Source organism: Phlebotomus argentipes, unplaced genomic scaffold (genome assembly GCF_947086385.1).
Source record: "Phlebotomus argentipes unplaced genomic scaffold, Phlebotomus argentipes genome assembly contig_5, whole genome shotgun sequence".
In the NCBI taxonomy this organism is placed as follows: domain Eukaryota; kingdom Metazoa; phylum Arthropoda; class Insecta; order Diptera; family Psychodidae; genus Phlebotomus; species Phlebotomus argentipes.
This window is the reverse complement of record NW_026776165.1, coordinates 1,912,208-1,935,431: the sequence shown is the minus strand read 5'-3', so window position 1 is coordinate 1,935,431 and position 23,224 is coordinate 1,912,208. Positions and strand designations below refer to the sequence as shown.

At 38.7% G+C, this 23,224-nt stretch overlaps 3 protein-coding genes across 3 annotated transcripts; 2 read left to right on the top strand and 1 right to left on the bottom strand.

Moving 5' to 3' along the window:
• Positions 1 to 558: 558 nt before the first annotated feature.
• Positions 559 to 1,460, top strand: LOC132256405 (exosome complex component RRP40). The gene is made up of 2 exons (XM_059752812.1): positions 559 to 641; positions 708 to 1,460. Exon 2 carries the CDS (start codon positions 708 to 710, stop codon positions 1,428 to 1,430), a length of 723 nt encoding a protein of 240 aa, XP_059608795.1. The 5' UTR covers positions 559 to 641; the 3' UTR covers positions 1,431 to 1,460.
• Positions 1,442 to 3,430, top strand: LOC132256402 (stAR-related lipid transfer protein 7, mitochondrial-like). The gene is made up of 3 exons (XM_059752803.1): positions 1,442 to 1,544; positions 1,613 to 2,329; positions 2,840 to 3,430. The coding sequence occupies exons 2-3, from the start codon at positions 1,628 to 1,630 to the stop codon at positions 3,410 to 3,412; spliced, it is 1,275 nt and encodes a 424-aa protein (XP_059608786.1). The 5' UTR covers positions 1,442 to 1,544; positions 1,613 to 1,627; the 3' UTR covers positions 3,413 to 3,430.
• A 2,101-nt stretch (positions 3,431 to 5,531) lies between these two features.
• On the bottom strand, positions 5,532 to 21,170 carry LOC132256400 (cyclic AMP response element-binding protein A). The gene is made up of 6 exons (XM_059752802.1): positions 20,515 to 21,170; positions 7,851 to 8,067; positions 6,640 to 6,953; positions 6,219 to 6,575; positions 5,790 to 5,933; positions 5,532 to 5,723 (listed from the first exon to the last, which is right to left on the bottom strand). Exons 1-6 carry the CDS (start codon positions 20,584 to 20,586, stop codon positions 5,532 to 5,534), a joined length of 1,296 nt encoding a protein of 431 aa, XP_059608785.1. The 5' UTR covers positions 20,587 to 21,170.
• Between the last annotated feature and the right edge of the window lie 2,054 nt (positions 21,171 to 23,224).

Here is a 23,224-nt window from a genome sequence, read left to right as displayed (position 1 = left end):
TATTGGCGAATTGGTCGCGTTGCTTCATTTCCTCCTTTTATCCTCTCTTTAGCATTTTATCTTTGACGAAAAATTCCATAGTCGTGCGGCTTGGTGTCCCCGTCATGTGCAATTGGCGAGGAAGAAGGTGGGGATGTTGAAAAATCAATTGGCGATTTTTCTGAGAATTGCCCTTTTTTCTCTCCACTATATCGCCTTTTTCCCATTTTGCTTAATTAGTCTTTGGCGATGTGAGGAGGCAAAGAAGAGAGGATTAACAATTCCTCTTGAATCAATTATTTGCTGTCTCTTATAGTCATTGTATACGGTGAGGCATTGTTTTTGCTGCTGCTGCTTTTTCATTCCAATATTCATACAATTGATTTTAATTCCTCAGCAATTCAATACATTCTTCTGGCGCCTCTTACAGCTGAGCTTTCAAATGACGCGGTTTTATAAGAGTTTCAACTTACTTTTTCCGTTGGCGAATGCCCGCCAAAGCTCGTTGGAGAGATTTGTTCAAAAAACTGGAAGCTTTTCTCCTGCCTAACGTCAGCGCCTCTATCGGGAATTTTAGCTTTGCGAAGTGCTCCGAAATGTAGTCAATTGTGAGAGTGTAAATAGATTGTCAACAAACGTAAACATAAACACGTGCGAAGAAGGTGAATTGTGTCGAAAATCTCTCATGATTTAGCAGGAAAACATCTAATTGGACCCCAATTTTCCAGATGTCTGACACCGAGGATCAGCGTGTCTTTGTCTTCCCGGGAGACGAAGTGAAGGAAGCTGTGGAAGCCAGTGCAAAGCGAAAAGTCATCATTGGACCAGGACTTCGGGGGAAGCTGAAAGAGAACCTCATCCTGGCGACGCGGGGCGGTGAATTGTGTGCCAAGAGGAGCACTACCTTTCTGGTGAACAGCTTCCAGAAGCGCTACGTGGCTGCGAAGGGCGACACTGTGATTGGCTATGTCATTGGCAAGTCGACGGACACATTCCGGGTGGATATTGGCGGCAGCGAACCAGCCTCGCTGTCCTACTTGGCCTTCGAGGGGGCGACGAAGCGCAACAGACCCGATGTTCACGTCGGTGACATCCTGTTCGGGCGTCTCGTGGTGGCCAGTGGAGATTTTGAGCCGGAACTCGTGTGCCTGGACTCGACGGGACTGAAAAAGGACAGATTTGGCGTTCTGCCCACGGATGGATTTGTGTTTGAATGCAGCATAAATCTCTGTCGGAAGATGCTTGATGAGAAATTCCCGCTAACCAGGGCGCTGGCCAAGGAGTATCGCTTTGAGCTGGCCGTGGGCATCAATGGGCGGATTTGGGTGCGTGGACACAATCTCAGGCAGACAATTGGGCTGTGCCATGCGATTCTGGGCGTGGAGCACATCCCAAGGACGCAACTGGAGGATTACTGCAGGAATATTACAGGCGAATTGGCGGGATTTTGAGACACAATTAAAGGTCCAACACTTTCAGTACTCGTGAGTTGTGTAGTGCGCAAATCGTGCCATCTGGGGTTGCAGCAACTTTCAAAATATTATTGATAGAAGAGAGGAGATTTCGTAAGTGGAAGAGAAAATTGATTTTCCCCACGTTTCCACCCGTGGCATCACTGTTGGCCCTCTTGCAGGTGATTGCGCGGACGATGAAGTCCTTCCCACGGCGTGTGGTGTTCCTGAAAGTGCAGAGGTATTTTGTGCACCATCTGAAGAATCGATCGGACAGCATTTTGAGGTTATGGATGGATCAGTGCGAGTACATTCTGTCGCAGCGCCTTCGCCGGGGCCAGCAGATGCTGTCGCTGTACACGAAGATCTGTGGCGATGCGGAGTTCCGGGAGCTGCTCAGTCGCCTGCGTCGTCATGTGCAGCGCCACGCGAAGGGCATCATGATGGGCGCCGCGTTGTTCACGTTCAACTGGAATGAGGAGCGAATCACACTGGAGTCCGTGCGGGAGCACTTTGAGGGCATTGACTTCGTGGAGGAGTTGAAGAGGTCAACACTCATCTGCAAGAAGTGCTACAAGCGCCGCGTGATTGACAAGAAAATCGATGGCATTGACTATTGCCTCTGCGGCGAGGCGCTGAAGCGGTGCTCCGGCGATTGGGAGCCGTATTTGGAGCGCGGCAGCATGATCATTTGGCGGCGTGCACAGAAGTGCGGCAAGTTCGCGTACAAAGTGTACGGCGAGTATCCAGATGTGTCGGCCGAGGACTTCCTGCACGTGCAGACGGATCTGGAGTACAGGCGTGAGTGGGACTCCACGGCGATCGCGCTGGAGCTGATTGACACGGACATCTCGCCCGGATCCAGCAGTCATGTGATCTATTGGGAAATGCTGTGGCCGGTGAGTGATAAGTATTATCGGGGGCTTTTTTAAATTTAGCAGCAGCGCGCAGACCGCAGTTGACACTGCATAATTCACTCTCGCCGGGCGATTAATTGCGTAATTCATCAATTGGGAGCTCTGAAGGTGATAAGAGAAGTAAAAATACATTCAGGTTTGTTATTCATTCTCACGCTATCAGTGGGCGACGAGCGTGATTTCTCCTGTGAAAATATTTTGCTACACTTGTTGATGGGCAAAAATGAGAAAAAGAAAATTGCATATCAGCAACGGAATTATGCTAAAATCGCCCTATTTTATGAATAAAAATAAGCAGAGTCGTTAAATACAGAGTCATTATAACGATGCGGTAAAACAACATGGAAGAATAGGGCAATTTTAGCATAATATCGTTGCAGGAGAAAAAAGGAAAAGTGGAGGAAATATGCTTTTCCTCTATAATCCACAATCGAAAATATGTTGTGAAATTCAATGCTAAATAGTTGTCATTTTACCTGATCCACAATACAGAAACTCTTCGCCAATCGCGATTACGTGTACAATCGCCGGACGTTTGTGGACAAGAAGCGCCAATTGATTGTGATTGCCAATCGGAGCACGCAGCATCCGAAATGTCCGGCCAAGCCGACAAATCAGCGCGTGTCGGATTACTGGAGTTACATGGTTATCAAGCCGTATAAGTCCTTCGGACGTCCAGGACTCAAATTCGTGCTTACATACTTCGATGATCCGGGAATTGTGATGCCACCGGCGCTGACTTCGTGGGTGGCGCGAAAGCAGATGCCTGAGTTCCTCAATAAACTCTACAATGCCACGCTGAAGTATGCGCAGAAGAGGCGCGACGAGGAAGTCGAGGCCATCAACAGACTGTACTCGTACGAGAAGCTCCGTGATCCCGGATACGAATATCCGCCGGATCCGGAGGTGAAGGAGAGCAAGAGGGACGACAAGCCGTCCTCGTCGACGTCTTCTGGTGGCGAGAGACACTCCATACTCGAGGAGGCCGACGAGGAGCCGGCGGAGGGCGACCAGAAGAGCAAATCGTGGTGGAGATTCTTTCATCCCTACTATTATTTCGCCTAGGCAAAAAAAAACATGCTCATGACAAAGCGCTAGCGTAGTGAATAACAGAGAGTGAATGATAATAAGGCATTGCATTTGTGAAAAGTAGTGTTGATTAGAAATGTTGTTTCAGCTGTTTGACTTCGAGCCTTTCGAAGTGGCAATTAAATAAAAACATCATTTTATGGTTTAAACTTGAGAGTTATTTTCTTTTTCATCTTCATCAAATCGTAAACAGATTTTGTCACAAAACACTTATCTTCATGTCATTTTGTTACATGATCGCCTTTTTTCTATTTTATCTTTTCCTCAACAAAGAAGAGAAAATAATTGAATATCAAAAAGAAAAAGATGTTTTTACATCCTTTTGTCACTAAAGAAAATTTGATAAATTTGTATTAAATTTGTATAAAATCTATTAACGCGAATTTCAGTGTCGAATATCTTCTCTTCGATGGAAGTTTTAAATTGTAATTTATAAGGAGGTAACATTAAGTTGTAGAGAAGATTGCTAAAGAAAAAAATACTACAATTAGAGAAATATTAAATCTGTGTACAAATTGGTTTTACAATCTTTTACAAAAATATAAATATATATATATATATATAGATTTCTTTCCCAGTAATTTTAGGGCCAACATTTTATTATGTGAAAATTGATTTCTCTCTTTTTTTCTTTTAATTTGTGTAACCAAAACGTTACAGAAAAACATTTTCTCGCCCCGTCAACAAAAGTGTATTTTTATCGTTTCTTTTTATTTGTAAATTCAAAAATCATTTCGCAATATTCGTGGCGTGTTAGTCCTTTTTATCAAAGTCCATATCACGTTGAATGAATATTATGTGTAGTTACTTTAACAACCTCTTCTCTTTTTTTCCTTTCTCTTCGTTAACATGCGCTATAATTATACTCTTCAATTAAATATTTACCCTAATATGTTAATATTTGTCTTTTCATTTTTAAGTGCCACAATATCAGTCGTTCTGCCACATTTGCATGCTCTTACTTATACGATTTATATTCTTCATGTTATCAATATGAAGGACACAAGAATGGAAAAGAAACTTTCTTAAGCCTATAAAAGTTGAGAAAATATCTCGGCACTTTTTTCTCTCTCTCTAAAATTTATCATATAAATCTTCATTATTAGGATCACTTCTGTCTTCGCTAATTGCACAATTTTGGCGAATATTCGTGGTTGAGAAACAAATAATTAAGAAACAAACAAAATAATAATATTATTGTTTACTACAAAAAATTGATTCTAACCAAAGGTAAATAAAACAACAAAAATAAAAATTATAAATTACTCATAATAAAATAGTTTTTTTTTTAGTGTGCCACTAATATGGAATGGTGCCTACACAAATCAATAAAAAATACAAGATAATTAATTGTAATAATAAATCATTCAATATAACATTGAATATTAATAATTCTTTAAGTAAATAATTCATGAAAACGAATATTTTAATAATTAAATGCACATTCTATCCTTATTTCGATGCAGGTTTTCTATCCCTGAAGACAAGTTGTAAACACTAAACAAGGATGTTTCTTTTTTTGAAAAAAATATTATGCTAGCAATTTAAGTTTCTCTCTCTCTCTCTCTCTCTCGTCCATGTTTTCCTCTCTGGCTGTTAAGTTAACAATAAAAATTCTCTATGAAATGCACCAAATCAGGGCATTTTAGGACAGTATTTACATCTTATATTGCACACTTGTGGAATTGGATTTTCCTCCTCATTTCAGGACATGAACAATGCTTGTGTGACAGCGTGTGTGTGTGTAAGAGAGAGAGAGAAGGTTTAGGAAAAGACTGGGATACTTTTCCGGCACATCTTTTCACCCTTCTCGAAATGGTATTCGTAAAAGTTCTCCTCATGGTTTTGTACATTTATACTTTTTTTTAATATAGTCTTTGCCTACGATAATTACTAATTCTTTCTCAATATTCTTCTTTTTTTTTACTTTTATAGATTATATATTAATAAAAAAAAACACTCACACACAAATGCACTCAATGGAAAATGCAGAGAAAAATGTTACATTGCATTGTAATTAAAAAAAAAAATCTGCACTTCTGTCAAAAATTTCCCCCACTAAATACAATATATTCAATTGAATATAAACTCTCCTTCACTTCTTCTGATTCTGCCGATTGATGAGAGCCTGCAGTTTGGCCAGCTGATTGAGGAGATTGGCATTGGAGCCCTCGAGTGTCTCCACGCGCTTTCTGTAGTCAGAATTCTCAGAGACAAGAATCTCCACCTTTCTCTCCAGCTGATCCATGTACTCCTTCTTTTTTCGTCGACTCTCCTGGGCGGAAATCTGGCCGGAATTATGCAAAATTGTTAAGATTTTGTTGATCACATAATAATTGTACAAACTTCTCACTTTATTCTTGATTTTCCTTCTGATCTTCTTCAGTGACTTCTCTTCGGCTTTCGTGAGCGGAAGACGCGTGGGAATGGGATATCCTTCGGCTAACAGCGTTCGCTTCTCCTCCTCAGTGAGAATCAATGTCCCAGTCGATCCCTTCTGAAATGTCAGATATGCAAATTAGCACCAAAAGTGGCTAGAGATAGAAATCCTCGCAAGATCTTGACATTTCTAACATCAAAATGAATCTTCCTAAAGATCTGAATAGTGTCTTGAACATGATTTTAAAGTACTTGATTTCACTCATTGTGTCTCTTGGAATATTGTAAGTTTTTTTCTAATAATACTTCCGCTGATCTGTACACCACTTCTGGCTGTATTATCTCTCCCTTGTATGAAATAGCAAGATCTTTTGGCTGCGGAATGAAGGAGCAAATGTCTTACTGGTTGGCTGCTGATCAGCGGTGTGTGGATGGGCTGGCGCGTGCTGACTCCTGAGTAGATCTTGGAGGAGTTGGCGACCGTGGCCGCCACGGCGGACCGTCTGGTGGTGGCCTGCAGGGCTGGCGCGTTCTGAGGCGACATGGGCGCCCCGTGGTGATCCGGACTGAGGTTGCCTTCTGAGTCGTCGCTGGACAGCGACGAGGGCGGTGTGGGCGGGAGACCGAACTGCGCCTGGGCTTCCATCTTCACGTTCAGCTTTGGCATCACTAATCTCTGATTGACCGGCTGGTGTGAAGCTGCGATCTGGTGACTCTTCAGCAGGCTCTGGGACGCGTGTGACAGCTGAAGTGAGCCATTCTGAAAGATTCCATTGTCCTGTTTATTATCTCACTTCTACTAAACAGAATCTCTTCTTCCTTACTTTGTGCTCAAACACGAGGTCTGTGTTTGTGATCGCGGCCATATTTGAGAGGCTCGCGTTTATCGTTGTCGCGACAGACTCGCCTGGACTTGGCGGATTGCTGGAGCTCGCCGGTGACATGGGTTCATCCTTGATCGCATGATCATCGATGTCCAGATCATCTGACAGCGAACTGGCACCCGATTCTGAGTCATTGCTGCAGTTATTCTGGATGGAGCTGATGAATTGGGGATTCGCTGAACGATAGTGTGTCGTTCGTGTGCTTAAAGCTGCTGTGTTCATGGTTATGGCAGGATAACACTCATCGTCCATGTCTGCAAAGGACAGCCAGTTATCGCACTATTATTTCATTCTTATTACCATTATTGATAAGGGGAGTTGAATACAATTAGGAAAAATGATTTTCCTGTATTTATTCACTCGTAGTCACGCTTTTCGCCATAATAGAGTTCAGCATGTGACCGATAAGGCAAAAAGTGTTCTTCTTCAACTATCTTTTTAATGGGCAATTTCCGTGGAAAAAGGCGCTTTATTATTTGGTCGTGTGTTTATTAGTCAAGAGGCTGTTGTTGAAATTTTGAAAACAATTTTTTTTTTATCACATTTTCATTTGTTATGCTTGTTGCCATGAAAATTACTAATAGTTTAAACACGTGGGAGAGAAAAATGTCGTGTGTGTACTTTATTGGGTCACACATTTCGATTGAGGTGTACAAAATGTGAGTTACTGATCCCGTGGTGCAGAGATGATTGCTTGTTTTGTGGTCCAATAATCCAAATATATCGATGATAACTCTCTTTGCCGCACAGTGCCGTCGATTAATATGGTTGTGATGGGAAAAAAACACACAGAGATTATCCAAGATATCAATGAGAAAGAGGTGAAATTTTAATCGGCACGCCACTGTCAACACATATTTAACATCTTTCTCAAGCGCCAAAGAGAGTTGGGAGCAAATTTCTTCACATCGCGGGCATATATGCTCAGCAAAGTGAAGGAGATATGGTGGTTATTTAGTCAGGTGCACTTGATTGAGAACGGGGAAGGAAAATGTGTGCGGCCCCGAAAGCACATCTCTCTAATGATTTCCCAGAAATATGAAACTTGTGCAAATAGCAAATATTTCGTAAAGAAAAATTTCTGCGTCACTTGAGCAGCTTTGCGAACTGAATTGTCTTGAGAGATTTTATTACGCCATCAAAATCCTCACCATCCATCTTGTTGTGTAGACTTCCTGGGGAGTCTGGCAAGGAGTCTCCGTCGGAGTTGAGACTGTAGGAGTGCTCGGTTTTGATGGGGAATGTCCCCAGGGCGTCTGTCATTAGTTTGTCGTGCAGAATCACCTGTGGCATCTTTATGTCCTTGTCCAGGTACCAATCGCTGAGTTCTGGGTCGCCTGAGGACAATTTTAATGCGTCCTGCATTGCCTGGAAAGGAAGGAGAGAAAGTGGGAATTGTTAAGTATTCTCTAAATATTCTCTTCGTCTTGCGCAGTATTCAGAACGTTCAGAATCCACGCCTCAAAGCCAATAAGATTATAATGTATGTAATGGCGTATCATCATCCATGCTAATGAAACTTCTCAAAAAGTGGCCAATGACCTCTCTGAGAATATTTGGTAAAAGTTGGCAATTTTCTCACTATGTGAGAGATTCGTTGTCTTTTTATGAACTTGCCGTTTTTTCTCTTCTCTTTCCCTACACAAATATTCCACACACAAATACACACTGGGAGACACACAGTTGATGGAAAGAGGCGCGCAGAAAAGAACGTTCAAGGAGAGAATGCATAAGTAAAAAAAAGAAAAATGAAACGCACCTGAGTAAAATGTGAAAGAGAGAGGTGAAAATATTCTAACGGGACGGAATTCTTTGGTAAATGAAGCCGTATCGTGGAATTTCTTGCTCTTTTATACATATACAATTTTCTTGCAAGTGATTTCTTGAAAAGAAGCCTAAAGAGGAATGGGAAAACAAAACAACACAAGACATACACCTTCCTTCCATCTCGGAGGTGAGGCAAATGAGATTTAAATATCAACACTGAATCAACTTTATTCCTTCCATCACAATAAATTATTCGCGCACTTTTCCATGTGCTTTTCTTTTGGATTGACAAGAGAATAAAAAAAAAATGTCATCTCTGAAATAATGTGAAAATACATGATTTTACCATTGAGCGCAATTAATGGGAAATTTTGCGAGTGTATAAAAGACGCAGAAGAAGATGGAAGTTAAAGATAAAAGATTGTCCTTGACATTGGTGGATATTTTTTCGCTGCGTAGTTTCCAATGTCAATGTCCGATGAAAGAGAAAGAGAGGGAGACTGTCGAGAGAGAGAGAAAGATCGACCTAAAGCATATAATATGATGACCAATGTTTGCTCTTCGAGCAAAATAAAACACACACGCAAATCAATGAATAGGAGGTTACACACCTCGCTGATTTTTTGGGAAGTGCCTCTGGCTTCAGCTCTGCCAAAGAGCGTGTGTATTTATGTCGGTAGATGTTCCGGCAGAAAGGAATGATTGCCCACTTGAGATATGTTAAACTTACGGAGAATTGTATCTGTCAATTGGTGCTAATTTCTAACGCCAATCCCTGTTCGAACGCAATTTGCTAGCGAGCAAGCGTCTTGACTTGAAGGAAGCTTTTCATTGCACCATTAATATCTGAAAATGTGGCCGCGGGACACCGGCTTAAGAATGTCTATGAGTCACACGAAAGAAATCTGCAAATTTACAGTATGCAGAGAGAGAGAGAGAGAGAGAGAGAGAGATAAGATATTCAAATATCGATCGATGTTGTAAGTCAGGACATGTGATTTCTGCATGTAAGTCGCATCATCCGTGGATTGCGAGGCATTTGAGTGCGGAGAAGGGACAGAAAGTGTAATTTCAAAGCCGGATATTGTAACTATATGGATGTTATACTATTAGATTGGTGTGGGTTTGTAGAGTCTCACAAGAGTCTCGCCGCATTTAGAGAGTGAGCGTAAATAGTAGAAGCCTTTCATTCAAGAAACTCAACTCTTATATGCCAATGTGTTGTTTTTGCATTGTAAAAGAGAATGGATTTTATTGGCTGAGATTTTTTTTTCTTATGCTTCACCTCGCTTCTTAGAAGTATGAAGAAATACACAATTGTAGGTGGAATTTAGGTTAAAAGTAGTGAGAGAATAAGAGGCAAAGACAGAGAGGAGAGAGAGAAAGAGAGAAATTAGTTTAGGGAATATGAATTAATAAATAAATACATATATTGAGTATTTCCTAAGCAGGTAATAAAGTTATTAATTTTCAGTTATGCTGCGGTTTGAGATTCAGTGGTCCAAAGAGTGGAATTTTGACTTTGTCTTCACCTCCTTTCCTTCAATTATTATATATTACTTCTTCTTTTTTCACAGCATGATCGCAGCTTATGTAGTGCTTCTCTCTCCCTCTCGTTCTGTCTCGAAGATCCAATGATGAGAATGATAAATAAGCCTTAGGCTATGAATACCGTAAAGAGACTCTTGGCCAAAAATCTTTCAATTCCGTTATACTTAATCATTGGCTGGTACATGCTTACAAAAACAATTTTAAGAATCACACGCGTACTCTATCGATGGAAGTCAATATCATGGCGCGAGTGAGTGAGGCTGTGAATTCTGGGAATAAAATTGAGTGTGTGGCTGAAGAGAAAGCGAAGGCAGAGAATTCTGTGCTCAACTCTTGAATTTGTTTCTGCTAAATTATGGGGTCGTTGCGACTTTAGATCCAAAATGTGCATCATTGATAGTGTTCTGCTCTTCTAGCAGAAGAATCGCGAGCGAGTTTGATCGATTTTGCTTTTGCCAAAAGAAAGTTAAGCATGTCGTAAAGTAGAAAGTGTGGACTATTTCTCATTAATCAATAAGTAATTGCTTTATAACAAAGACAACGGACAAAAAAAAGCGACAGAGAATATGACTAAATACGTAATGCGGGCAATTTGCATAACACTTTTATCGTCACTCTCTGGGTGTTAAAGTTAGTGAAAATGCGAAGAAGAAAAAATGATTGTGCGGTGATTGATGGTTTATGAGGAATTGTCTTGTTTGCTCAAAGGTGTTTTAGAACCAGTCAAAGTTTATATTCTTCTGGCCAAAATACTGGTACAATTGAGGTCACAATTTCAGCATTCTTTCGTCTGTCCAGAGATGCCTTTTTTGCATATATATATGCACAAGTTTTTTTTTCTCCTCTCTCAATTCCTGCCACATTTCTTTCCCGCCACAATTTCTTTTTGCGCGAACTTTTTCTGCGCGCACTTACCTTCGAATTTTACCTGACTGGAAATGTTAAACGTCAATCATTGCTGCCGCGCGAATAGCGTTGGGGGCAAAAGAGTATGGCTTTTTTCGCCGTGTGTCCACAGTGAGCGCGCAGAGAGAAGATTAAAATGAGTATTAAAAAGTTTTTTGGTGGCGAAGAAAAGAAACGCTTGTGTGCAAATTTGTGTTCCATTCACTTTTGCGCCAACATATCTATACACATACTTCAAGCCCAAAATGTCAGGAGTGACTAAAAGAGCGAAATTTGAAGGTTCAACTTTTCGTCGTCTTCAAAAATCTGGCCTCAAGTCTCTTCTCATGTATAGCATTCTTTATATAAGATGAAAAATGTATGAGAGCAGTTTTTCCTCTTTGCCAGGGGAATTGTGGAAGAAGTTCTGCATGCGTGTGTTAGACATTACTTCTTGCCCTCTTTAATTACCATTAAATTAGTGTCTCACCATTGTGGCGAGAGATGGAAGAACAGTGTCTTGAGCATCAGCAGAATTTCCGTTAAGCACAGACCCGATAATTTGCCCTGCTTCTTGATTTCTTCATCAAAACATAACTGACAAAAGAGAGACTGCATGAGACGTATTTCATATGAAGTTTCCCATTGAGTATTGTTCACTGGAAAAATAACAGGTATTTTACAAATGTATAAACTTCTTTCCATTGATAAGGGAAATCTCGTTTCACTTTTTATCAACAACGAAAAAAAAAACACTCTTCCGACAATTCGTCATTTCAGTATCTCCACTTGATGGTGAGTAATTAATTAATTTCGGTTAGATTGAGGTGAAAATTCATCCTTTCCGGAAATCACAAATTTTTTTGTTCTGTTGTCTTTTATGTGACAACACACTTGAATTTTATGTATCAAAGTCTCCAGGAACACATGGCTTTGACGAAGTTGTAGAGAATGAAGAAAAAGAGCGTGAAATCATTTCCAGTGAGAGAGAGAGAGACATTTTGATAAGGGAATTTCACTCTGGAAATCTTATCACAAAGCATTACAATGGCAATGAAAAATTCCTACGATGTTGGAAGTCAATTTATATATTATTCTACTATTTGCCGCGCACATTTTTTCTTCTTGACGAATTGTTATTGAGGTGACGTCTTCCAGGTGGTCCGAAATATGCTCAATTTTTCTGTTTTTAAGCATGTCACACTATCTTTAGTCAGTTAATTTCTCAATGTCGCCTTCCGTTGGAAAGCCACACTGTTGGTGTTGTCAAGCAGTGATACAGAATGTGTGTTTCATTTCACTTGCAATATATAGTTTGTAGGTTCTTGAAAGCCACCGCAAATTAATTACTCTCTCTCTCTTTCGCTCCACGCTGGAGTAATAAGAAAAACTTGCCTTATATCGCCTAGTCTGTTATGCAATGGGCGAATGAAAGCCGGTGATAAGAAGCAAGCAGTGAAATGTTTGCGATTAGTCATGTGTATTAAAAATCAGCAATAGTGCGGTGAGTCTATCTGGCTATTTATCTGCCTATTGAGCAAAATCCTAATCAGTGCTTATCAAGATGTATTTACACACGCGATTTCTCATGATAAAGAAGAGAGTATTGCACTTCTTTGGGTGAATATTTCAATGTCATGCCATCATATTTACATAATAGTTTTTTTCGATACACGGCAAGGACGCATTATGCACAAATCATGCTGTATACATAATATTTACACTTGCCAAGTGTGGAATTTCAGCACTTGAAGACAGCAATTTTAAATGATTTCGTGTGGTAGAGAAAAGGAAAATCCTCTCTAATCAATATTGAAATTTCTACTTGAACTCTCAGCGGCTGAAAGTTCAACCATATTTCAATGCTCATCATATTTAAAGCACTTTTTTTGTGCTTGGCTCACGAGCAACTTTGTCGTTTCTATGCCATGCAAAATGTTGATTGGTTTGTGCTGATATGCAAAATTATGGTGGAGGTATTAAAGAAAAAATTGCATTGACTTATCATAATTCCACACACACACACACACTTGCGCACCGTCTTAAATGCTCAAGCACGCGATAATGATCAATTAGATAAAATTGAGTGCCACTACATAATATAAAAAAGCCCAGAGGAATTTTTCGCCGCAAATTGTGTGGCAAAAAGGTGTGCGCGAGAGGGTTTTTCTAATTCGGGGTGTTCTTTCTGATAAATAATATCAATTTTATTTATGACATCTCCCAAATACTTAATCACACACGCCAGTGTCTTTGGGCAAAAGCCGGTGTGACTTGACAAGGCTGAGGATTTTGGCAATCAATTCGAGGGGTGCTAAATGAAAGGCGTTCTTTTTAAATGCCAAGCAATGGGAAACATGCAAAAGAACACTGACCAGTTTGTCTCTGGCCAAAGTGTACTTGCGCGCGACTCTTTAAAAGTGGGAAAGATCTTTAACAGTAAATATTTATTAAGTCGGGAAGTGAATTGATGTGTGAAGTGAATGGTGGAAGAATATAATTTGTCTCTAATTTGTAACGAGAAGAGGCGAATTTGTGTATGAAATGGAGAATTTATAAGAGTGTGTGTTGCTGACTTAAATGCACATGCATTGCAAATTAATGTGATTTCTTCGGACAGAAAGCTGTAAATTCTCTCTCTCTTCCTTCGAGTTGAAGTGAGAGAGAGTGAGAGAGTAGAATACTTATCCTACATATTTTTATTTTCTAAAAAATACTAATCAGCGGAAGGGCCAAAAAGTTACTACGTCAACACGATAAGCGGCCTTCTCTTGCTCAATGAATTTCTTCTATTCCATACACTATTGTCTCTCTTTGAGAAATGTCCTCTCTCGTCAATGGAGGCAAATCTAATCATTTTATTGTTGGCAACACTGTTGCAGAGGGGATTAAGTAGAAATTCACGACATGTGTCTCTTATCTCACTCTTATTATTGCCATTGTAACACGGCGAGCATTTCCGCGAACAATTTCACGATTAATTTTCTCAATGTGACAATTTCTTCATCGCGCGAAAGAGTATAGATTGCTTCATCTTTTTAAAATAACAATAATAAATGAAGCTAGAAGGAATTAGAATAATTTGATGGTGAAGAAGAACCACTTCAACAGGTGAATAACCTTCCAAATTTTCCGTGATTCTTCTCTTCGTGTCTTTTTCTTGTTCGCTTCTTCGTCGTTTGGCTTCTTGTGCGTCACAACTTCTCGGTTTTTGATGATATTCTTGCAGAGAAGCAACAGAGCAACACTCAAAGTTTGGTTGAAAAGAAGAAAAATTAAGGAATGCCTCAAAATGTGCTCCTCTTCCCCATTAAAGTCACACAAAAGGGAAATGAATCGTGACAGAGTTTCATTGGCAAGTTCGTGGTGAAAAGAAAACATTTAATTGCAATTGTGGATTGGCAAGGAGGTAAATTATACAGTTATAACAATTAATTTCGGTTGGTAACGAATTTTGATTAAGACGTGAATATTGGGAAAATTTGCGGGAATATCCAATGATGGGTGAATTGGGCATAAAAGAGTTCAGGGTTTTTCCCATGGCTCTGATCATTTGACGAAAAAGGGGTATTTCTTCGGGAAAAGCGTGCTTATTGATAAGAACGCTATATCAATTAATATTTTTCTTCTCTCAATATCAAAGTCAATCAATCAATCATATTAACATGTGTCGAGTGCTTAAAGCGCTAACGAATTGGTGGGTGTAATTAAATGGCGAAGAGAAAGAAGAAGGAGAAAAAAGAGCGTGCAATATAAGTTGAGAAAAGTGGCGTTTATGTAAGAGTGAGTTATAAACACAAATCAAAGTTCACACTACTTGTTAATCGATTAACAATATAATTTATTGTATATATATTTAGGCCTGAAAAATGTAAATAATATGAAGGCAATTTCCACTAGGCCACGATTTCATTAAGCAAGTAGAACATTGTGTATGTTGTACATTTTTCTTCTTCTTTCTTTTTTTTTTTTGAAGAAACTTGTAGGAGTAAGAAGTAATAATTGTACAATTAAGTGGAGGAAAATGTGCGTTAGTTTTACGATATCATACAAAATTCTGCCTATAGCCGTACATCGGCCTTCTTGTGTTGCAAATAATCACTCTATTTGTTGTCTAATACTGTACTTTATGTTCCTCTTATGATCACTTGTATGGCAAAAGGTTCAATTTCAGCTGCATTATCTCATGTATCATGTTTCTCTTATTTCACAATAGCATTAATTGAATCATTCATCCAACTATCGGAGCTAAAGACTCCAATTCTTCCCTAACATCTAAAATTTAACATCTTAACGGTGTTTATTTTTCCCCCATACAGTAAAAAAAAACACGAAGAGTTAAATCTCTTATTGTCTCACCAATCAATTATGATATAAAGATATTTTTTCCTTCATAAAATGCATAAACACTTTTGTGAAATTTCACTTCCTGTATGTGTGAATTGTCCGCGCGGCTTTATTGGATTTGTATGTTGAGCTGTGTGAATTGAAGAGTGTGAGAAGAGCATGGAAAACATCGTGTTTGCTACAGGTGATAATAATTATATAGACCAGATTTAATTGCCGGAAACTGTCAGTGGGTTTGTGGTGAAAATTCATACCACTTTTTCACCATCTGCATTTTCTAATGACCATTGCGCATACACTCTTTTTTTCAATGTTCACAAAACACAAACTGAGATTCCGAAAATCACGGTTTTTCACTGAATCTTCAGCACAAACTTCTTCCATTCACTTTCCACCGCACACTTTTTCAGTTCATTCAAATTAAACAATAACAAATTTCACAATTATGCAAAATGATTATCTTTCAGTACAATTTATTTGATATCATATCAAAGATCACTAAACACAGTATTTAATGCAACATTTCCTATTTCATATATCCAATGAGGGAAGGGTTTATGTACAAGAATCTTAGCTGTGGAACGGAAGTTGAACGATTACACTGACGCTAATAGGAATAGAACGTTGCGCTGACATAAAAAATTGCAAATTGAGAAAATGTATTAAATGTGTAGTGATTTTTTATGGATCAAAATGTAGCACTTGGTAGTTAAAGTAAATACCTTGAGCACCAGCATGAAAACCTCCCAAGTTATTTTTCCACAACATCCAAGAGTAAAAGAATGGTTGTGGCTGTGTTACGAATACCGTTGAGATTTTGACTGTGTGTGAAGTATAAGTTGAAAATATACAAAAATGCAGCAGAGCAAAACAATATTCTATTAAATGTATTCACTGTGACGTTAGATTTGTACGTATTTTCTTGGTAATTGTGTGCAGTCTTATGTGCTATTTTGATGTCTTCTTGTTATTTAATTTATTTCATACCAAAAAATCTCGTAAAAAGCACATTTTATAGCTGTGACACTGTGATATTGGGAAAATTGTGGTTTTTCATCAGGTATAATTCGCCAGCGAAGGTTGCAATCGTGTTGAATGAAATTATGGACATTAATTCTAGTTAGAATTCTCACACACAAACACACATTTTTTTTTTTTTAATTCCAAGCGCGAGATGTTGAAGAATATTTATTGTTAGAAAATGTCGCCTTTCCAATTCGTTTCACGCTGAAATACCGAAAAAAATTCTTTCTGGGGTTAGAGATAAGAGGCAAATCCTCATCTATAGCACGATGTGGAATATAAGGAAATTATGGGAAATGCTAATAAGGGAGAAGAACCGGATTCTCAAACTCCCCTTCACGAAAAAGATCAAACATAAATTTTTCCATCCACAATTCTCCTATCTTATTGGAATAAATTGGATGCCCAGAAGAATTAATAATGTATACGATTTTCTGTTAAATAATGCTGCTGAAGCTGAAAAAGTGGTTATACATAAGAGAAGTTGCTGGACCACGTGTTTTTCTCACTTTAGGTATTTCAGGTGTTCACAGTCACTCCTTGGCTGCTGCTAAAGGTGAACTCGTCATGAATTTGTTATGTACACCGCATAAATGAGATTTTACATACATTAGTGCGCCATGTGTGTGTGTGTGTGTGTTGGAATGGTTAGAAAGGCCAAATCTATTAATCGTGAAATAATCTCTTATACTCTCTTTTGAGAAAAGGTGAATTTTTAAAGGTTTCTTTAACAGTTTTTTTCTCTCTCTCTTCTCCATAACATGCTGTCGCAATTTTCACATATAGTTCAGTTTAAGAGAAGAGTGATCCTTGGTGACATGCAAATTTATTATTAATCATTTTATTAGGCTCTCTGTGACTTGTGTAGAAGAAATGAAAAATCCATTGCTGTGCAATAGATTGATTTTGAAATATTTTAGCTATTTCTCCGGCCTCTATTGCACACTTGGGGTGATGAAAGTAAATCTCTGGGTTACTCTTCGATCTTTTTATTTCACTTCAGACTCTTTCTCTGCACAATTTGCATATTTGCGTTGACTTCTATTGCTTGCGGGCAGCAGATTTTTGCGTAAAAAGCCAATTGATTCAATTGAAAGAATTTCTCACAAGTATTTTTCTAATGAATTACTTTATCGAAAATACTTTTCGAAGTCATTTACCATTCCAAATGAAATGAAAAGCTTAGACATTGTCTTGCCTTTTCACTTCAACACACACACACACACATTTTCTCTCTTCTTCCCAATGCGGGTTTTATTTCTCAAAAAAAAAAATCGCTATTACATAAAAATCTGTATAGCAGGTCTCAATTTCTCGCGAAATGCCGCGTGGAAGGGGAAGAAGACGAGGAATGCATAATGTTGAAAAAGAAATATTTTGCCGAATGAGTGGAAAAAAGTCAATAGTTGGTGATTTTTGACGAAAGGAAAATAAGATCACTTTACAATGAGGACATTAGTCTCTGCGAATATCTATATCTGCGTCTTTCCTGGGCACAGAGAGAGAGAGAGAGACATTAAAACGTGAAAGTGTAATGCATTGTGTTGGCGAAAAATGTTTCGGTGAGTACAGAAAAGAGACACCGAGAGAAAGAGAGATGCGAAATTTAATTCGCCGAGCGTGTTAATGTTAAGTAAATTGGAAGAAGTGTGCAATTTTGTGGTGTAAAATCACAGTCAGAAGCGTTAGAATTGATGAAAATGATTCTTTACAATGTGCAACCTTTAATTTTTCTACCACAACTCATGGCGGTACTTAATAAATTTTCTAATGAGCTCAAGGTTCTTATGCAATAATTCTCCCAAAGCAGATTCACGCGTGTTTCTGGGGCAATAAGTCTCGTGGTATCTCATGGAGTTTGTGCGTCATTTCAAGCCCCCGCGCATTGGGAGACTCTGACGTCACTAATTGTCTCGTGAGGGTGAATTTTCCGGCCCAGTGAAAACACCACAGCAACTATTATATATTGTGCGGAAGGAGGAGAGAAAATGGGGGAGGAGAAGAGGCAGAATGGCTTCTCAATGTCACCAGACATGGTGAAGATTTTTTTCCATCTGATGGGAATTCCAGATGCGATCGGAGTAAATACTTTGACTTTCCACATGGTGAAGTTGCTAAATCAACCTGTCATGTCGTCCAGTGCTCAATTTATATACCATGGCTTTTCTGTGCATGAAAATTGTGCCGCTCTTTTCGAAAGTATACAATTTGTGATTGTACTTTTTTCTCTCTCTCCTCCGCCAAGTCTTATCGCATAGTCCCACATAAAATGAAAAATGACCTATATTTCTAATCACTCAGGTACTTCATATTGTTCTGCAATGGCTTTGGAGAGAGAGAAAAAAAGTTAGCACGCTGTTGAGTGCGCGAAAGAAGTTGATGATATTTAGGAAACAATATATGCATAAAATAAAAATAATAACCTCATTGGTGAATTTTCACTCAAATTCACAATTTATATTGAGAATTTCAGGAAGGTCTCCACATGCTAACTCTCTATTTGGCATAATTCATTGCCGACTGCAGTAATTGAGCTCTTCTATCCCTCTTCCTCGCACTCTATCTGTCTCTTTTCACTCTCGATGAAAGGTGTAATGCGTCAAAGGGGAAAATATACTTCTGTGCATCGAGGCAAGGCAATAATTGACAATGAGGCTAAAATCAGCGATCTGACCAATTCATACACAATTCGACGTGACATTCATTTGACATTTTGTCATCTGGCCATGCTGACCAGTTCACAAGTGCTTTAGAGGGTATTTTTTGCGCCAGATGAAAACTTTTTTAATTGTCAAAGCACAACTTTGAAATTTGAATTAAATCAAATGGAAACTAACTGAAATCTAACTCGCAACTTTACAAAATAACCCATGAATTTCCAAAAGGTGTTTATATAATATTATTAACCACTTCTGACCATAATATTTCCCCCTTTGACTGAATGATAATAAATTTAGCTGGTGGAAAATATCACAATGATCACTGATTTTTTTTGTTCCACTCACTAATCACCAGTTTTACAAAATATTTCCTCCCTGATCCGCTGAGTTCAATAGAAAACAGCCTCAAATTCATCATTACTTAATTCTCTGAAATCCCTCAAGGTTCGAGTGAGTCTTTGGTGAATTTATCTTTAATTGGTTATGATAATGGACAAATCCTCTGCAATGTGTCCAATTCTACTCCTCTGGGGAGTGATGAGAGTCACTCATTATCCTGCAATGCCAAGATTACCTGTGGCAGAAGACTGCCTCTCACCTGGGCTGAGGAAGAGAGAGACAACGGAAGGCGGGCTGTGTGAGTGAAAGAGGGACAGGTGAGGCACACCCAAGTGTGGAATTTTTGCGCGGTCGAGAAAATGGCTGGTAAGAAGTTGCTGTTTAACGGGTTTTTTTTCCTCAAATGAGTGTACTTTTACACCAAAACTGACGTCATTGTATGCCGCTCGAGGGGCCCCCACAAATCACTTATGGCCAGAGTGCGTGCGATGGCTCCGGAGTGTGTAATTCACTCCGTCTCGATGGGCAAACTTGATGGGAGAGAATTCTGAAGCAAGAGTGCGGAGAATTGTTCTAAATCAGGGCTTTTTGCAACAGGTTAAATACGGCTTTAGGTGAACCCAATGAATCCTCAAATTGGTGAGCTTTTTTCGGGTGTGTTTCTCTTCTCAGTTTCAGGGCGGCGTTCATGAGAGGGTCAAGAGTCAAAGACCTTCACAATATAGAAGGAGAAAAAAAAGCTGGTGGTCAAGAGACACCGAAAAACGTTCTTGTTAGATGGAAGAGAAAAAATATCCCATGATATGAAGACAACTAATTGATATTCATTCACTGCTCTGTGTGTGTGTGTGTTGTGGAAAAGGGGAAGATTATTTGCTCTCAAGACACAAATTTGAAAGTAATTATTTTGACAGGAAATTGTTGAAGAATGGATTTTACGAAAACCCATAATGAGCATTAGTGGTATTTCTTTTCACTGTATTTAACATAATTTTTCATATGAATGTCGGTGAAGTGATTCTGTGAATTCCCTGCGAATCTCTCTTATCACTACAATTCCCAGTTTACACGATAACGAAAAAAAACACAACACATTATTGAGGCGAGAGTTTCACAAGAAAACTTGTCTTATTTTGAGATAAAGTAGCGAAAAAAAAAATCTCCCTCAATTACCAAACAATGTTTTTTTTCTTCTTCATTTTCTCTTGTCACTGGCATTAATTGTGAAAGACAGTAAACTTACCGGATCCAAGTCAGACTCCCAGAGTTCTCTCAAGTCTCCACTGCCAATATCGTAGAATGTTTCCATATTCATATTCCACTGAGATGTCTTGGGATTTTCCAGGAGATGCAAAGGCGCAAAAAAACAACACTTTTTCCTCTATCTCTCCACAAACTGCACACTTTTCAGTGATTCCCCTTGTTTTTTTCGCGGATACAAATTCAATTTATTTTATATGCCGCGCGCAGTGAAGAAATGGCAGAAAATGCGAAATTCTCTTCGACGCGCAAACCAAGAGAGTGAAGAAGGGTGGCAAAGTCACTCTCGTGTACGCTTTTTTTTTTCCTTCTCCTACTCAATTATGTATTAAGTAGAGGGAGAGTGAGAGAGTTAAAAAAAAAACTTCTTGCTCTTCATTCACCAGAGCTCTCAAAAAATAATTTTTTTTTCTTCACCAATGAGTTTTGTGTTGAAATTCGCAAGAAATTCTCTTCGGCGCGCGAAAAGTCAAAACCAAAACTAAATAAAGCTCAGGCGCGGAAAGAACGGAAGAAATGTATTTAATACTTCGGTATATTATTTTTGGAAAGGTAATGGTGAACCGTAATGGGCAAATAACAAAAAATGTGCTCAAGAAATTGAACAGAAAGTCGCACCAGTCTGTTCAGTTGTCCAAATCAAACTGAATGGGGAGACTCGGAATTCACTCTGCTTGAACTCGGTCTCAGCTCAACAAGTGGAAATATCGCGAGTTGGAGGAACACGATATATTCCACAGGCCCGCATTGGGCACGCGAGCGTGTGCAGTTATGGACTTCTCTCATCTTCGCTCCAACCGGTGTTTTTGCCCCCGTGAATTTCCTCTCAACACATTGTGTCCTTCGCAGAGGAAAACCACGCGAATTTGACACAAATTTAAGTGATATCAATTTGAGCTACAAATTGTATTGGCGATTGCAATTAAAGCGAGACTATTTTTCGATGTCGCATTGAGGGTGGAAAGGGCAATTTTTGCCCCTTGATGTTTCTATAAATAAAACACGACTGTCGCAAATAAAACACCCCCGCAAATGCAGCATTGACACACACAACGTGGGGGTTGATGAATACAAATAGAGTCACATCTATATGCGAGTTAATTACATATCACGTGAATTTAAATACCACTACATAATATGTATAGTTTTTGTACATAAAATAATCTCCATCATTTTCACCATTTCGGCATATCTTTTTCATGCAAAGCGCCTTCACAACTGCAGCAGAAATTGTCAGTCCCTAATTTAATTTAACTTTAATTACTGTTTTTTTTCTTCTTCAATGGTTATATCTCATCACATTTTAGAGCGAAATACTTATTGTTAGTGGTTTTATTTGAAACTCCAAGCAAAAGAACTGGGTTTTCTTAAGAAAAATTAAACCAAGGGGGAGATAATACAGTCTGAAGTGGTGTACAGATCAGCATTATCCCATTTCGTTGGATTGCTTTTAATATTTTACATAGAAATAATCACAGTTAACCTTTTCTAGGTTATGTAACATTTCAAGGACAGATTCTAGCGCACAAATTCTTATTCTCAAGTCGGAGAAATGGTCTTGTAGCCGAAAAGGCTGGAACCGTACAGCATTAAAAGGAAAAAAAAGTCGGAGAAATCGTCAATCGTTGACAGAATTTGGCGTTTTCATGCAATAAACATTGCTTTTCTCAATCTTTGATGTCAAGAAACATTGCAAATTGTGCTAAGATTGATCATCACCTCAAAAATACTAATTTGAACTTAGAATATCTTTTTCTTTTTTACTTTCTGGACAATTTTGAGATCATTGCTAAATCATAAGAGCCAATTTTGTGATCTAGAAAGCTTCGTGAATCTTAAAATCATTTGAGGCATATTTAAATGTGTATAAAAGTGGTGTACAGATCTAAGGCAAATGATCTTCACCTTGAATTGGACTATATTTACAACATTGAACATCTTTTTCACTTGAATTTGCAACGATTTTTCCGGTCCTTCTCACAATTTATATATTTATACCCCACAGCGATGGAATTTTGTGATACTTTTCTGTGTGTTGACAAAATAATGTGCTTGACAAGAAGAAGACAATGGTAGAAGAAGAAAAAAAACAGCACTTGCGGCAAAATATAGTCAGAAATGGTAAATAATATCAGGAATGTTAAAAATGTGTCTCAAAATCACCCTTGAGCCCTCGAACTGGCTTCGACGCTTGGAAAGCAATGATGGAATACACACTTTCTGAAATGGCTCTCGCTCAATGCTTTTTGGGAAGTAATTTTAATGTGAACACAAAGTGTGCACAGGTCACAATGTTTTCATTGGACAACCTTGCTAATTGACGCACGAGTTGCACTCAAATTTGTCCATTAAGTCAGAAGAGTTTTCCAGGCACAAATACAAATCCTAATTATCTGACTGTTACCAATAACACAATTTGTGCTGTATGCAAATACTACACGCCATATATATATATTTTTCTTTCCCTAGCAATAAAGTGCAAAAATTATTATTACATATTTATTCTTTTTTTTTCTCTGTACAATCACGAAGAGACAGTGCAACGCGAATTGCGAAGCAATAAACTTTAAAACACACATGTTCTTCTTTTTCCTCGTGTGTCTTTCTCTTCCACTTTTTTCTCTGCGCGCGCGCGAAATGCTTTCCATAATATATATATGTGTGTAGAATATATATATGAAAATCTCACTTTT

Excerpts from the sequence above, each read along its gene's own strand:
- LOC132256402 (XM_059752803.1), top strand. The coding sequence starts at position 1,628 with ATGAAGTCCTTCCCACGGCGTGTGGTGTTCCTGAAAGTGCAGAGGTAT. Across the intron at positions 2,330-2,839 it reads ATTGGGAAATGCTGTGGCCG|AAACTCTTCGCCAATCGCGA; the intron begins GTGAGTGATAAG and ends TCCACAATACAG.
- LOC132256400 (XM_059752802.1), bottom strand. The coding sequence starts at position 20,586 with ATGAATATGGAAACATTCTACGATATTGGCAGTGGAGACTTGAGAGAA. Across the intron at positions 8,068-20,514 it reads GGGAGTCTGACTTGGATCCG|GCAATGCAGGACGCATTAAA; the intron begins GTAAGTTTACTG and ends CTTCCTTTCCAG. Across the intron at positions 6,576-6,639 it reads ACCTCGTGTTTGAGCACAAA|AATGGCTCACTTCAGCTGTC; the intron begins GTAAGGAAGAAG and ends GGAATCTTTCAG.
- LOC132256405 (XM_059752812.1), top strand. The coding sequence starts at position 708 with ATGTCTGACACCGAGGATCAGCGTGTCTTTGTCTTCCCGGGAGACGAA.